Below are 17,207 nucleotides of genomic sequence, written 5' to 3'. Positions count from 1 at the left end.
AGCCTTACCTTCGATCGCGACTTCGATCACATGCTCGAGTCTGGACCTCGGTCATGGCCTCGATCAGGGTATCGAGGTTGGGCCTTCGATCATAGCCTTAATCATTGCATTGAGCTTGAGCCTTCGAGCCTTACCCTCGATCATGCCCTCGAGCCTTGCCTTCGATCGAGGCTTCGATACTGAGTCTCGTCCCTGACTTCGACTCAGGCCTCGATCGTGGGCTCGATATCTGGGCCAGGATCTGAGGCTCGGTATCTGGGGCTCGATTTGAGGCTCGATATTTGGGGCTCGACCTGAGGATCGATATCTGGGGCTTGACCTGAGGCTCGATAACTGTGGCTCGATCTGAGGCTCGATATCTGGGGCTCGATCTGAGGCTCGGTCACATCCCAAAAAATGCAACAGAAGAGAAAATTGCAGCAGCTTTTTAAGTCCAACTTTTGATCCGTTAACCATCCGAAACTCACCCGAGACCTACGGGACCTCAACCAAATATACCAACAAGTCCTAAAACATCATACGAACTTAGTCGAACCTCTAAATCACATCAAACAACGCTAAAACCATGAATCATACCCCAATTCAAGCTTAATGAAACTAAGAGTTTTCAACTTCTGCATTCAATGTCGGAACCTAACAAATCAACTCCGATTGACCTCAAATTTTACACAGAAGTCATAAATTATATAACGGAGCTATGAAAATTTTCGGAACTGAATTCCGACTCTGGTATCAAAAAGTCAACTCCCCGGTCAAACTTTCAAACTTTAAATTCCTATTTTAGCCATTTCAAGCCTAAATTCACCACGGACTTCCAAATAAAATTCCGATCACGCTCCTAAGTCCAAAATCACCATACAGAGCTGTTGGAATCATCAAAATTTTATTCCGAGGTCGTTTTCTCAAAAATATTGACTGAAGTCAAACTTAATACATTAAGGCCAACTTAAGGAACCAAATGTTCCGGTTTCACTCCAAACACTTCTAAATCCCGAATCAACCATCCCCGCAAGTCATAAATCATTACAAGCACCTACAGGAAGTTTTATTTTAGGGAACGGGGTTCTAAAAGTTAAAATGACCGGTTGGGTCATTACAATTATGAAATCAAGATAGTTCATCTTGATGATGTTGGTTTATATCCAAGCTAGTTTAGCATTGAATACCTCATATTAATGGCTAAATTATTGCTTATGAGAACAAAGTCTCATATGTTGGTCTAAGATTTTCTAAATTGCATACAACAATACTTGTATGCATCATACCAACAAAATATGATAAGTCCTCCCCTCACAATTGGTTTAGGATCAGAAACCAAATATTTTTACTATCTAATAACTTTTGATGTGTGGTATATTATTAATCTCTCTACCACAATGCACAAAGATAGGTTTCCCAAAGAAGAAAGGGATATATGTTAGTTTTTCTAACATTTGGGGATGGAATAAACAACTGAAAAATATGCTATATGAATCGAATTATCATTAATATGATCCTCACTTAGAAGATAATTCAAGTCAAATGCCATAAGTATTTGTTGATCCAAAATTAAATATCATATTTCAGCTGCAAATGCTCCTATTAAAATTAAAGTCCCTGAAGGATAAAGTTTACTACACGCATGAAGCGTTTAAGGATAAAGTTTACTACACGCATGAAGCGTAGTAAACCGGTCGGTTCTAAAGGTAACAATCATTAAAAAATAATATGAGCAAATGATCAAAATGATCATAATGAGGAGGAAATGCGCTCTAGAAGAGCCCACGACATAGCATTTCATGAAACTCCAAAAGAAGTTCAGGTACCTGAAAATAAAGAAAATGATGAGATCTCAACAAGTTATGTCGCTTAGGAACCGATACAAAACGATCGTCGACGATATATTTGATACAATATAGTTCAAAATAATATAAAAGATTGTGAGGATCGGACCTGTAGTCCAGACACCTGAAGATGTCATGCCATCTAAATACAAGTCATAACCTATATGACTCATTTGATTTAGTCTATATGAAGATCCCTGAAGGATTTAAAATGCATGAAGCATATAGTTCAAAGCATCATGAAATGTATTCAATCTGATTACAAAGATCATTGTACGGTTTAAATCAATCTGGGCGCATGTGATATAATATTCTCACTGAATTGATGAATGAAGGTTATGTAAATAATGGCATTTGTCCATGCATTTTTACAAAGAAAACAACATCATAGTTTGTTATACTTGTTGTTTATGTTAATAGCATAAATCTCATAGGAACTCCAGAAGAGATCCAAAGGGAAAAACTTTGTCTTAGTCTGCAAATTGAATATTTAGCAGACGGGATATTTATCCATCAATCTGTCTATACATAAAAGGTCTTAAAATACTTTTACATGGACAAAGCACACCCATTAAGTAACCAAATGGGTGTTCGATCACATGAAGTGAATAAGGATCCGTTCCGACCTCTAGAAGATGATGAGGAACTCCTTGGTCCTGAAATACTCTATCTCAGTGCAATTGGTGCACTTATGTATCTTGCTAATGCTAAAAAAGGTGGTACATATCATATTGGTTGTGCAGATGCAGGTTATTTATTTGATCCCCATAAAGTTCGTTCTCAAATCGGGTATGTATTTACATGTGGAGGTTGTCATATCATGGTGCTTCACAAAGCAATCTATTGCTACTACTTCTTCAAATCATGTTGAGATAATAGTTATTCATGAAACAAGTAGGGAGTGTGTATGGTTGAGATCTGTGATTCATTTTATTCGAGAAAAATATGGGTTGGAATGTGATAAAAAAAAATCCACAATATTATACGAAGACAATGCTACATGCATAGCCCAATTAAAGAGATGAATTATAAAAGGAGACAGAACGAACCACGTTTCACCAAAATTATTCTACACACATGATCTTCAGAAAAATGGTGACATCGATGTGCAACAAATCCGTTCAAGTGACAATCAAGCAGATTTGTTCACTTTGCCAACTTCAACTTTTGAGAAGATGGTATACAAGATTGGAATACGGAGACTCAAATATTTGGAACAAGGTTTTCATCAGGGGGAGTGAAATAAGTATTGTACTTTTTTTTCCTTACTAAGGTTTTTCCCATTGGGTTTTTCTTGTAAGGTTTTTAATGAGGCAGCTAGAATTGCGTATTACTAAATATGTGTACTCTTTTTTCTTCACTAGAATTTTTTTCACTTGGTTTTTCCTAGTAAGGTTTTAACTAGGCACAATATCATTTAATGAACATCCAAGGGGGAGTGTTATAAATATATTATATTATGGATGTTCATTTAGTACTCCGTTGTAAATAAGCTTCCTGAAGAAATTTATCCATATGGGGACTCTGCCATAAATATGTTTATCTATGTAGTACTCTATTGGAAATAAGTCTCGTGAAGAAGCTTATCCTTTCGGTACTCCGTTATGGATAAATATTACCTCTGATAGAAGATTATCTATATCTGGTACCGTAGCAGCTTACACAGCAGCTTAGAGTAGCAGCTTACAATCAGCTTACATAACAGCTTGCAGTAGCAACTTACACAGCAGCTTGCAGTAGCAACTTACACAGCAGCTTCCTTTCTTCTATAAATAGAGGAGAATTCAGTTCATTATGTACATGAGTTTGAAGTTGAATAATATATCAATCTCTCTCTATACTTGTCTTCGATTTTTTTACTTTACAGTCTTTATTTTATAACAATCTTCTTCTTTTTTCTTTTTCTTTTTTCTTTTTCTTTTTTTTGTGCGGAATGTAGGGTTAAGTTGATCCAAAAATACTTTAATATAATATAATGTTGTATGTGGTCAAGCTCCTATATTTTTTTCTCAAAAAGTCTTGAACTAAGCTCCACATGATGTCATGACTCATCACTATTTATGAGCTAATTTTGAGATTAATAGCCTGTTTGGCCAAGCTTTTTTGGGCCAAAAGTACTTTTTTTGGCCAAACGCACTTTTAGCTAAAAATTGATGTGTTTGGCCAAGTTTTTGGAAGAAGAAAAAATGCTTTTGAGGAGAAGAAATAATTTTTGAGAAGCAGAAAAAAGTAGCTTCTCTCCAAAATCACTTTTCTTTGAAGCATTTTTTGAGAAAAATACACCTAGAAGCAGTTTTCAAAAGCTTGGCCAAACACTAATTACTGCTCAAAAGTGCTTTTCAAATTAATTAGCCAAACAAAAATTATTTCTCACCAAAAGTACTTTTTTTAAAAGTACCTTTGAGAAAAGCACTTCTCAAAATAAGCTGATTTTAGAAGTTTGGCCAAACAGGCTATAATAGTGTGCCACAAATATCATCCGAGTATTTATGGGCACCAAACCCATATTTTTTTTTGTGCGTTTCCAAGCTACGAGTGAAGATAATAAACCAGTCCATAAACAAAAAAAGGTAATAAGCTACATTCAACGCCATCATTCTGCAATCTTCAAGTTGTTCTCGCCGAATCATTGAATAATACTATCATTTATTTGGCTAAATTGGCTGTAAAATACTTTTAATATGATGTGGTATTATCTGTTTTAGATTAATACTGCACAATATTTTTTTAAAATCTCACCCTATTAAGAATATTCAATATCTTATAAATAATTTGATTTTTTTTTCTACTTTTTATATGAAACTTTATTCACACATATCTAACGTGGAGTTCTATAAGTATCTTGAGTAAGCAATGTGGAATTACGCCACTCAATTGCTCTTCGACTACTTTTTTGGTTATATGACTTCCCCAAAGGGACCAAACCTATCTATTTTTCCCTTTATAAAAGGAAAATTTTTGTATGGTCTTTACAATTCTTACGTATTCCAAACGGTTCTACCCTCCAACACACCAATTCCCACTTAAAATTGTGAATAGGATAAATAGAAAAACATAAAAAACACATAGACTTATGACATATATACTTGACTTTAGTCGATTTGACAGCTCCATTTAAGTGATCATTGAGCTATAATCCGACTGTTCATATAAGACAAGTAGCTCTCTCTTTCTCTAGACTTTTATTTGTGTGTCAATGCTCATCATTTTCTATCTTGTTAATTCAGGTTTTCGTTGTGAACCTCTTAGACATTATTCAGATAAAACCTTATTTTAATTTAAATATATTAAGAGTTTTTGTAATGGCAAAAAGAATGGTCGATTTCATTATTTACTTTTCCTAACCGATATGTATAGATTATATATTTATTATATATAGTTATACATATATTATATATGAGTTATACGTATATTATATATTCGCCAACTATTTTTAGTTTAAACGATTAGGTGGAGGGCTGTTTCGATTAATTCTTTTTAAAAAAAATCTATTAAGTTTAGCAGCATATAAAGTCAAACTTGGTTCCTTGCGCCATAGAGTCAATAAAAGTCTCCTTGCATAAGTTTTTTATTAATTACCCAAGATTAAGTACACTTCAATTGAACTTCAACTCTCACACTTCATATTTTAGTATATACAATCCACTAACTACTACTCCATTAATTTAGGAACATTTAATTAGTTTTATTTTTTTTTACATTTATGCCGGGTTGTTTATCTGAGAAAGTTTTTTATGGTTCACATTTCATATAATAGTAAAGTTTTTTGTCACATTTCTCTTTGTTTCCTAGATCTCTACGTCATTCTTCTCAATGAATACCAAATTCTTTCCAAGCAACATATATAGAAAATATATAATCATCTACATGAGTGCACAATTAATTATTATCTTAGAGATTTGGAATTCCATATCTGAAGATCATTTCAAAGAAGCTTCTTGCTTGAAAGCCCAGAAACACAAGTCAGATTTGGTCCCTTAGAGGAAAATTCAAGTTACATTTACATTTCCACATTATACTATTCTTCCCATTTCTACATGTCAAATTTGAAACGTGAAGGCATGAGTACATGATAAAATTGGAAAGTTGCTTGAAATATATTTTTCAAACTAGTACCGAAGTATAGGTTAAACTGATTAATTCATGTGTAGAAGAAATTTCCACGCTGATACTGTTCTTAGGACTTTGGAAACAGCTAGGGCTTCCGTAGGGGTTCTCAATCATAAACTAGTTATAGTGATTAATGGCGGAGCCAAAAATTTTAATAAGTGGATTTTAAAAATATAAGTGTCACACTTATATTTGAACAAGCTATTTAAGGTAAAATTTGAACAACTTAAATTTGCCACGACACCACATAAGTTGTCATTTGTCAAGTGTATTCAACGGGAGTATACATGGTTTGGGTTGGTTCGAATTTTCTAATTACCAAACCAAACCAATTGTATCGGGTTATTAAATCTAAATACCAAACCAAACTAATAAAAATCGGGTTTTTTAATCTTGGGTTTTATGAGTTTTCGGTTTTTTTTTTTTTCATAAAGTCTTCATAGCACAAAACATAAAATTTGTGCTCCAAATATTTCTTTAATCCTAGTAAGACAGAACTATATAAGGTGTTTTTCAATAAAATAATATAAATATGAAATGAGTCATGGCATTGTACTAAAATATTCAACAATAAAGATAATAAAATCGCATAAAATAAATATTATTAATAAGCCATAATGAAAACAAATATAATTTAAAATTATGACTAATAAGTACTATTATTTACATGACTAACCACTAAAAGAAAAATAAGTTATACATTTTATCTAAACCATGGAAAAACTAAAAAATAGATATCCAATACTATTTTCATTCATAGTACAATTGAATTGAATGTCTTTTATTAGCATTAGTATTGATTTGATTTTGGTTTAGGATTATTTGAGTTACTAACATTTATGTACTATAAAACTTATTGGAGCATCCAAAAATTATAAGCTCAAACTTGAAATAATACGTTAAAAGATAAAACTATGAAAAAACTTAAGAAATATTTATAAACTACACTACCATAAATATTTTTACGGCAAAGGTCCAAATATACTCTTGTACTTTCGAAAATGGTCTAAGAATACTCATCGTTATACTATTGGGTTATCTATACCCCTGCAGTTATACTTTGGGTTCAAATATACCCCTCATTTAAACGGAGGGACACGTGTCATCGTCTTATTGGCCAATTCTAAATATCTCCTAATTAATTAAAAAGACTCATTACCCATACATGCAAAGCAATTTTCTAAAGCAATATTTTTTTGTAAAAACTGAAAAATATTGAAATTTTTTTAACTAAAAACTGGGGAAAACAATATTTATTTTTTCAATTTTTACAAAAATATTACTTTAGAAAATTGCTTTTCAGTTTTTTTTTTTTAGTTTTTACAAAAAACAATTGCTTTAGAAATTATTTTTCAGTTTTTTTTAAAAGCAATATTTTTCTAAAAACTGAAAAAAAATATTTTCGATTTTTTTCAATTTTTAGTTAAAAAAATATTCAGTTTTTTTCCAGTTTTTACAAAAACATTGCTTTAGAAAATTGCTTTTCAGTTTCTTTTTTCAGTTTTTACAAAAACATTGTTTTCGAAAGTATTTTTCAGTTTTTTTAAAGCAGTTTTTTTGTAAAAACTGAAAAAAAAAATATTTTCATTTTTTTCAGTTTTTAGTAAAAAAAAATTAGTTTTTTCAGTTTTTACAAAAAAAATAATTGCTTTAGAAAATTATTTTTCGGGTATGGGTAATGAGTCTTTTTAATTAATTAGGAGATATTTAGAATTGGCCAATAGGACGATGACACGTGTACCTCCGTTTAAATGAGGAGTATATTTGAACCCAAAGTATGACTACAGGGGTATAGATAACCCAATAGTATAACGAGGGGTATTCTTAGACCATTTTCGAAAGTACAGGGGTATATTTGGCCCTTTAATATATTTAAAACTTCTATACATATAATGTCGCGTTGGTTTGGTTTTGGTTTGACTTTTTTTAATTAAAACCAAACCAAACCAAATATGATCGGATTTGTTTTCCAACACCAAACCAAATCAAACCAAACCATAGTCGGATTTTTTTCTCGGTTTGACTCGGATTATCGGGTTGGTGCGGTTTGTCGGTTTCATTTGTACACCCCTAGTATTCAATAATTTATACTCCCTCCGTTTCAATTTAAATGAGGTAGTTTGACTCAGCACGGAGTTTAAGAAAAAAGAAGAAGACTTTTGAAACTTGTGGTCTTAAAAGCTTAAGGGGTAAAAGCTTTGTGGGACCATGACATTTGTGTGGTTATAAAAACTTCTCATTAAGGGTAAAATGGGTAAAATAAAGAGTTTAAAGTTGAATTATTTTCAAATTTAGAAATGTGTCATTTATTTTGGAACAGATTAAAAAGGAAATTACATCATCTAATATGAAATTGAGGGAGTAGTATATATTTCAGTGTAATATTTCGACAAAGGAGATTCAATTGAACCCCTCCACTAGAGGTAGCTTTGTAATAGTAATAAGTTTTAAGGCCAAAAACTATTTATATTCGGTAGCCCAAAAATGTATAAAATTTGTATAATCTTTATATATAACATACAGAATGTATATTTATACAAAAATATATATATATTGGCTATTATTTTAAAAGCGGTTATACAATGTTATTTTCCCATAGGGTTTCTTTTTAATATACATTTTGCATTATGCAGACCCAATGAACAAGTCATGATAATAGTCGACCGTATTAATTAATGAAGGGAGGAAATAAATAAACTTAATTGTAAGGAACCTTCCAATAAGGTACTTGCATGCTTAATTGCCCCCATACTTTAGAGTTAGAAAATTTGCTCACTTCTCAAGAGCACCTTAACTATTTCTCCCTCTGCTTAGATAGTACCAATGAAGTTTCTTTTTTTGAATCTTGAGCACTCTCCCCTTAAATATTTTGCTTGCCTTTTCTCTGGCAATGTTCAACATCTTGCAGTAGAAAGTTTAGCAGATTGCTTCCTAAAAAAAATTATATTATTATAAGGGCACGTCACGTAGTGATAATTCAACTCTTTTGAATGATTAAATCCCCATTATTTTCCAACTTAAAAAGAAGTAGGAGCACTCCTGCAACAATGACAAGCGGCGAAGAGAACTACCAGAGTATGTTTTGATGGAATAAAAAAGAACATGTCAAATTTCACTAATGTGCAGAGTTAGGATAGGCATACACGATTTGTCAGAATGTTCATTTCTTAGGTATATGTAGATATAACATAATCTGGGAATGTTTCTTTCACTTTTATTTTGAGCCCCGTAGTTAATAATATTGATCTACAACTTCACAGTTAGAAGCAAACATGACAAAATTTTCTGAGCATACTCCCTAATGGAGTGTTCTCTCTGTCTTATGAGAAAATGGTCTTCTTTGACATACAAGCACTTTTCATCCAGTCTTACAGCTCTAAATTTAAATGCAGTTAGCATTTCCGCCACTTTATGCGCAGCATATAGAGAGCATTATTTATAGAACCAGCCATCAGACGGATAGCATCAAGAAGAGGATAGCATCATCACCATCCCACATGCCTAAAATCTGATGTTGCTTCCTGGATTTTCTTCTTTAAAGATCTGAAACTACTACTTCCTTTGTCAGACCAACGAAACGAAGCACTCCTTTTAATAAGATCTGCCATAAGTGGCGACTTCACAGAGGCGTCCTCCACTGCAGCTTCATCGTACACTGCACTCCAAAAATTGGATTTCAGCAGCAGAAAATACTACACCATCCAAATTTGTGTCAAAATGCCAATATTCCAAGAAAATCATGTGATCACCAGACCACTATAGAGCTGAACCCTAATTTCAGATAGTTCTTGAAATGAAATACAGAATGGAAGTCCATGCAGAGGATAGTTCATTAACTTTAAGTAGTCCTTTGGACAACAATTGGTTGAAGTCGGAAAAAGAAAAGAGTACTTTTAGTTGAAGTTGATGTTGAAAAAGTGTATTTGGAATACTTATTGTTTATGGACAAATGGGGAAAATTCAAGGAAAGGTAAGATAGACAGTGATCTCTGAGAATGCAAACCTCAAATTTCCCCATATTTTAAAAGTTAGGACATAAACTTTCAACAGCTTCCTTACACTCTAATTGATTATCTTTTGTTCTTTCTTTTCTATGCATTTCAAAACACACTTAATTACTACTCTGAGTCCTCCGTTTGACTGCAGTATGTTAACCAAGTCCACAATCCATTGGTTGACAATATAATAAAGATCTTGAATCGCTCAAAGCCTAATATTGGCATTTTGGAAACCATAACAAACTGGTCGAATTAGAAAGGGCACCTGATGATGCTGGAAGGTGATAATGCAGCTTCAAGAATTTCGAAGCTTCTCTCTCCTTCTTGTGACATAAAACACGTATCAAGGTGTGTGCATCTCCCAGATGTCTGTGCCCAAATTTATGTGCTTCAAGTCCTATTGAACTGTGTTCACTAGAAGTCATCAACAATTGGATCACAGATTCAGCCTGCTAATAAAAACCAATGAATCAAATAGGTCCTACAGTATGGATATACACACACATATAAACAGGCCAAAAGCTTTAATCAGTTGTTAACAAACCCGGAGAGAAAATAAACTGAGGATTTGATGAGCGAATCTTGCTTCCTCTTCAACTAGTGATCGGGGAAGCCCTTCTCCCTCAGCAACAAACAAGTCCTAGAAAGTGAAAGAAACATAAATTTTGTTTCTGAACACATAAGTTACTGAATACAGATTTAGCTGAGAACTGAACATACTGGAAGGAAAAGATCAATAAAGGCAAGACTAGCGGAGATTAAGTACATCACTGTTGGATATATTTATATGACATCCGGTGTGCACTAGTTCTGGTTAGAAACTTGTACATCGGTATTGGATGAGTGTGAGATTCAGAACTTACGACACATCCTGTTTAAAAGAAGGTATCCAGTGACCAACTACATGAGCATGAGGCAAAGGAAGTCTTCAACATGTGTTTTCCCGTGTAACTCACTTTTTCATTCCAGGGTGCGGGTATCCGATACGGGTGCAGATCTAGAGATCGGATCCTTCATGATCTAAATTTTAGGATTCGGGGGTAGGATCCAGGTATGGATATGGGTGCGGTGATTCTGCTAAAAGTAATTCAAATATCTAAAAATAGATTTATAAAAATATGCCTAATTATAATTCCACCATAGCTTTTTTTTTATTTAAGAAATCATTGTATTTGTCTCGAATTCCTCCGTCGATTTTTGTCAAAGTACCCAAAATCAATTGACCAAATCTAGAACGGATCCCACACCCACATCCACGTCGTGTCGACACGGGTGCGGCACCAAACCTGAAGAGTCCGAGCAACTTATGGGAAAAGTACTCCACAGAAAGTATTCTGTGCAAGTGAAATTGCAAGGAGTTCTAGTAGCAATCATGTTAGTCAGTCCGTCAAAAATTAACTGGTGCTAAATAACTTACGCTGCTTGAGAACTCTAAATTCAACTGCTGCTTCAATAAGCATAATGACCACTAGTAATAAGAAGGTTAGGAGAGGATACTTACTTTTAATATATTGAGGTCATCTTCCATCATGACAACATCAAAATCAGAAAATGCACGTGAAGGCCCTCCATCTAGTAACACCCAAGCATAACCTTCCTATCCAGTGAAATCAGAGAGTCAGAACTGGACAAACGGAATCATAATAGAAAATTCATAAGAATGAGATCGTACCAGAGATGCCTTAAAAATACTTTTCACTACAATGTCTCTGAGGGTGTCATCAATCAGAGCGCAAACATTATTGAGGACCTAAATAACAAAGCATGTAATGACTAAAGTTATCTTGAATAGATCCAACTCTCTGACCAGGCATTCAATGAAAATATGCAATCCCTTGATCTTTTTCTTTGTATTTAGAGATACAGAGGAAGAGGTGGGAGTAGAGTGAAATATTGAATGTCTTACTCTATCAAACTGTGGAAGCATAGTTTCCAGTCGTGCACCTTCAACACCACCGTGATATAAATTAAATATGAATGGTTCTCTCAAGTCCCAAAACATAACTCTAGCTCCTAAAAATCACATAAGAATAGCTTAGGTTAACAGCTACATCCAAGTGCTAAGACCTTTCGAAAAGCCAGGGAATAAATAAATAAATAAATAAGGGAGGTCCCCTAATCACACATCCTGATAAAACTTTGCAAAAGAACCAAAAGAAACTTGTTTTGCCTTCAAAACTCAGAAAGCAAACAAGACACTACCATCAAATCTAAGAAGAGAATAATTGATCCAAAAAAAGTCGCATAGCACGTATTAATAGGGGGGGGGGGGGCAAATTAAAGAGCTTCTGAGCATACCAAGGTCGTCTATCTAGCAAATTAAGTAAACAGTTAGCATGGCCCCTGCGCAAGGATGACACGCACAAATCGAGAAATGGTCCAATATTTTTGGATTTGCTAGGGAAGATGTAATTGGAGGTTTCGGTAGATGTTGTCTGGTCCTTTTATGTAATTTTCTGTACCATCTTATTACTTTTATCAATAAAACTTTACCTTATTAAAAAAAAAAAAGTAAACAGTGAGAACGGTCAGTTCTATTGATTGTTCAAGTTGAATGCACATACGAAACTCTCTCGTTTAAAATCAAGCTTTCACAAATTTAAGTTGACGCACCAAAGATAGGCTTTGAGCGATTCTACTTGTTTGCAAGATGCCAATTTTACCATTTTATAAGCAAATGACCATTCGGACATACTAATCGTGGCATTTAAGATTTAACAGAACGGCATTACTCTATAATGGAAAGAAAAGAAAAAAGAATGAAACCAAAAACTTAAAACACCATCAAGAAGCAAACTGTAACCAACACTTTTCTAGCAATTGGCTCGTTCGATATTTAAACTACCAAAAGCCACCAAACCATCGAGGAATTCCCTTGTCAATTCAATTTGCTCAAGCACTTTATAAAGCATATGCTGAAAAGAACCTTCCAACAGCACCTATGGAGGCTTTCGGCCGCAAGTAGAATATTAAGAAGATAAAAGCATCTTCTTGAGAGGAAATCATTAAATACGTAGCTAAATCTAAAAATGGTCTACGCACGAGCATGATAAATGCGTTGAGAGCTTTGAGAAGGTGCATTCCCTAATACTGCAAGGAGCTCCAATGGTTAAGAACTCAAGGCCATTCGACTTAATTTTAGGGGTAATACTGGCCTAGGGATGTTCTCAATATCTTGCTGCCTACCTTTGCATTGGTCAGGATACTGTATGCCCAGGGAGATCCCTAAATATTAGACACCTTGTTAGGCTCGGGCTACCTTATCCTTAGTTTTCAAAGATCCTCAGTTAAATTTGATGAAAAGTCAGCACGAATACTTCATAGTTCCCTCTTGTACGCCAAAGTTATTTGTCAATAATACCAAGATATGTTTGTGTCATAACTTTCACCCCATGTTTCAACTGAAAGTCTTCATGACTTGAAAGAGAGATAACAGCCTCCTCTTAACATGTTCTGCAAAATACTCCCCTCAGACCAGCACAGGGGCATGTCTCTGATGGTTAACAAAGGAAAAGATAGATTCCCCGCCATAGGCTCCAGTACCCAAATCAGAACAGAAGCAAGCAAATAGACTTTCACGGACTGATATGGTGATATAATAACCTTTATATTACCTTTTGGATAAGTAATTCAATAACGTTTACTCAACAACATCTAATCAGCACCTTCTATTGCAGAAATCAAATGCTACGAAAGGAAATTTTGTTACATATAAGAAGACCCACATAGCAATTCTTTGAACAGTGACCACACTAGGAATTACATTGTCATATTTATTAGAAGATGCCAATATGCTGTTAAACACTGTAGATTAAGTGTAAGTCCACTACCACTAAATGAAACCAGGATAGAGCGTACTTACCCACTAACTCACAAGTTTTCCTGATAGCATCAGCGGCACTATCTCGGATGCAGTCAAAGGTGGCAACAAAAAGCTCATCAACTGATTCGCTACACATTTCCAAAATCCCATTCGAAGTCCAACGAGAATCCACATCAGCTGAAGGTAACAAGAATGAACATCAGTAAGATAGCCATTCAAAGGTGATATTCCACAGGTGATTCCTCAACTCATCGAATAAGTGGACAAATGTATGAAGCTTAAACTGAAATTTACGTTTCCTTGCACGATAGAAAATACCAGACAGAATAAACCACATAACCTAGTATCTCTAGAAAACCCCTAAAAGGTTGAGGTAAGTTTTTAAATCACTATAATCTGCACGGGTAACTTTCAAATGACTCGGTATAAGATATCCTCCAATAATTAAGTAAGCAACTAACTACAACGTTTCCGAAGAAAACGGATGAGAGAATAGGACAACCTTCAAATAATGCTAAACTATACTTTGTAAAAGTACGGATAGATGCAGAACTTACGGCATGTCTGATTTTTAAAAAGTCTAACAGCCGACCACGACTCCCTAATACCATCCTCAAGAGTGGAAATTTTCTTCTGCATATACTGCATGAGAAAGTATCGCTGTCATCAGGAAAAATAGTAGTTTCTGTGACTAAACAGCGTTACAGAGAACCACCAAAAGCAAAGGAAAAGAAGCAGCAGAGAAGATATAAGTAAATTTGAACAAATGAATCTTCCACAGTTATATAGTAAGTTATAAAAGAAAAGGTACACAGCTCAAACTAGAGAATCAATGACAATATTGAAAGAAAAAAGGATCCCAAATAGGAGCATGTATAGATATCCTTTGATCAAGCAACAACAACATACCCAGTATTATCCCACACCGTGGGATCTGGGGAGTGTAGTGTGTACGCAGACCTTACCCCTACCTTGTGAGGATAGAGAGGTTGTTTCCTTTAGACCCTCGGTATCCTTTGATCAAGAAAAGTGAAAATTTTGCCAGACATCACATTAAAATTTTAGATTTGCTTTTCCTTTTTTAGGTGAAAGGATTGGGAGGGACCGGGCTAGAGGGGGACATAGCTATACAATATCAAGTAACTTAAGAGAGTTTGGCATAAGTTGGGCCAAAAAACTGAATCCCATATCGTGTAACAATCAAATGAAAAAATAAAGAATTTTGTTCTCATTTGTAAGCGTGAAATTGACGTGTGTTGGGTCACTCTGACATCTTTGATTAATTGTTTTTGATAAGGAAAGAGAACTTATAAATGGACCCACATCTTTGATTAATAATTTGTCTCAAAATACATGCATCACAATTTTCCTCAAATCATCACAGTGCATATTGTCGTGCCCCTAAGCCTGAGTCTTTGTAGATCTTTAAAGATGAGGATAAATCCTTCATAACTTTATAAGAGTCCATATCCATTTAAATATTTCAAATCTGGAGACCAAGATGATCACAAAACAATCGGAAAACGACACATTGTTAGTGGTTCAGGATAACAATATCACACATGGTCAAGAATCCCTTGTGCCACACCATTCAAAGTTGCAACATCGGGGAAAGTTCAGAGGTTGTTATTCAATATTGGTCTCTGTGTATTGGTTGTATACCAGAGTATCCACATCTACTGCTGTATGAAGGATTCAATGTTTCTAGAGACTATGCACGCTTTTCAACTCATTTCATAAAACTAAAATAAGAACTAGCAACAAACAAATGCAGATTTAGCAGACAGTGAAAGCTATTTTAGACTTCAGAACGACAATCCATCAATCAACTGAGCCTCAACCCAAAATTAGTTAGGGTCATTCTCATGAATCCTTTGAATCCATACCGCTCTATTCACATTCATTTCATTCCAATACTAAAAACTTTAACTATGAAGGAAATTAGAGTTTCTTCAAAACTAGAGCTTTTTATATCTCACAATTTATTCCTACAAGGGCATAGAAATCTCAATCTAAAACAAAAGAATCCTGAGAGATACCAGATGTATTCCAAGTGAAGCAACAAATAAGCTTTAGTAGCTAATTTCCAAAGCTGCTATCATCAATGTGGAACGGGATATCACAGGAACACTGAAAAAAAATCTAGTGACAACTCCTTTCTCACATGGAATTGTTATAACGAGGTCAATTTGTTGGGAGATGTCCACTTTCAAATGAACGATCTGACTAGGTCTTAGCAATAAATATACAATTGCCCCCAGGATTAGAGCCAAGTGGTAAGAGTGCAACGCATTATGTGCAGGTGAAGGGCATGTCACGAGTTCGACCCCTGCCACAGACAAAATCCTGGTATTTAAGTGGAAAAGGATAGAGGGGCAGGACCAATATCTGCCAAGTCTCTAATCGTGCGCTATTGGCCCTCAGAGATATCTGGGTAATCAAATAAAAAAATATAAAAATAAAAAAATATACAATTCTAAAGATGTAAATCCAAAGAAAATAGATCTTAGGCATAACACAACCTTAAAAACTGGCGCATGAGATGAGGATTGTTGTAGACCATACAAGGAGACAACGCACGTCTAGGAATGGACATCTTAAGCGTGAACATAAGAGCCCAACAACGGGTAATAGATGAGTTTAGCTCATACGAAAGATGTACACTGGGCCTAACTCAACTTAAAAGCTAGCTCATGAGGCGAGGATTACCCACGACTATATACAAACACCAGATGCATGACAAAATGAAAACAAATACAGCAAAATCACTCATCTTCTTCAGTAAGCCAACTGAAAGTTAGAAAACCGTCAAATGGTAGAAGCTTGCACTCACTTGAAGGGTGTTCATTCTGACACAAAGCTTGGAAGTTGTCAAGGCCTCCAACTTCTTATTCACCGCATTATCAAGAACAACAGATTCAACCAACTTTTTCTTGGCGCTCGGAAATGCCGTCTCCTTGTAACGAGTCAAGGGAGGAGCAGGAGGATAAAGATTGTGATTGTCCACTGCACCATTCAACAGTTTGTAATTGATATCAAATAAGAGTTATGGAAATTAATATGCTGATATGTGTGTCGAAGGCTGAATACTCGATGCAGAAGATTAATTAGCAAAACAAATTTTTCTTTGAAATGCTAGATTGCTCTAGTGCTTAGAAGTGTACTATCTCTTGCTGTGCACAAGAAGACGAGAAGTCCTTTACTAGCCAAACTCAAAATCTATGTAGCAATCACCTAACCAATATTCTCTAAACATGCCCTTCTGGAAATCGTTAAAGTCACTCAATAACTTCACGATCTCTTCATGTAACAGGAATGAATTCACAAACCCAGTATTTATAAAAGAGAAGATGAAAGCAAAGAGAGAATGGTTTTGGTAACATAACATAAGGCCCTGCAAAACCAAAAAGAAGACTCCCCATTAAGGATTTATACATGTTTAGAAGAACAGTG

General features: G+C 34.7%; 1 protein-coding gene and 1 pseudogene across 4 annotated transcripts in view; one reads left to right on the top strand and one right to left on the bottom strand.

The window, feature by feature from the left end:
- Window positions 1-9,122: 9,122 nt before the first annotated feature.
- LOC104113044 (protein unc-13 homolog) overlaps window positions 9,123-17,207 on the bottom strand; it is a 31,388-nt gene continuing 23,303 nt past the window's right edge. For 2 of the 4 annotated variants that reach the window (XM_033660490.2, XM_033660492.2), the window contains 9 exons: window positions 16,588-16,760; window positions 14,312-14,414; window positions 13,794-13,931; window positions 11,838-11,944; window positions 11,604-11,681; window positions 11,433-11,528; window positions 10,476-10,571; window positions 10,197-10,380; window positions 9,123-9,588 (listed from right to left, as the gene is read on the bottom strand). In XM_033660490.2, the coding sequence (XP_033516381.1) occupies window positions 9,419-9,588; window positions 10,197-10,380; window positions 10,476-10,571; window positions 11,433-11,528; window positions 11,604-11,681; window positions 11,838-11,944; window positions 13,794-13,931; window positions 14,312-14,414; window positions 16,588-16,760 (1,145 nt within the window). In that variant the 3' untranslated portion in view covers window positions 9,123-9,418. Of the gene's footprint in view, window positions 9,589-10,196; window positions 10,381-10,475; window positions 10,572-11,432; window positions 11,529-11,603; window positions 11,682-11,837; window positions 11,945-13,793; window positions 13,932-14,311; window positions 14,415-16,587; window positions 16,761-17,207 lie in introns of those variants that run through there. The other 2 variants (XM_009623126.4, XR_011410621.1) reach the window with 2 other exon arrangements.
- On the top strand, window positions 12,226-12,320 carry LOC117280742 (U6 spliceosomal RNA; annotated as a pseudogene).

The sequence above is a fragment of the Nicotiana tomentosiformis genome, chromosome 8, assembly GCF_000390325.3.
Source record: "Nicotiana tomentosiformis chromosome 8, ASM39032v3, whole genome shotgun sequence".
NCBI classification, from domain to species: domain Eukaryota; kingdom Viridiplantae; phylum Streptophyta; class Magnoliopsida; order Solanales; family Solanaceae; genus Nicotiana; species Nicotiana tomentosiformis.
Note: the sequence above shows the minus strand (reverse complement) of the source record. Positions and strands in the feature narration are given on the sequence as shown.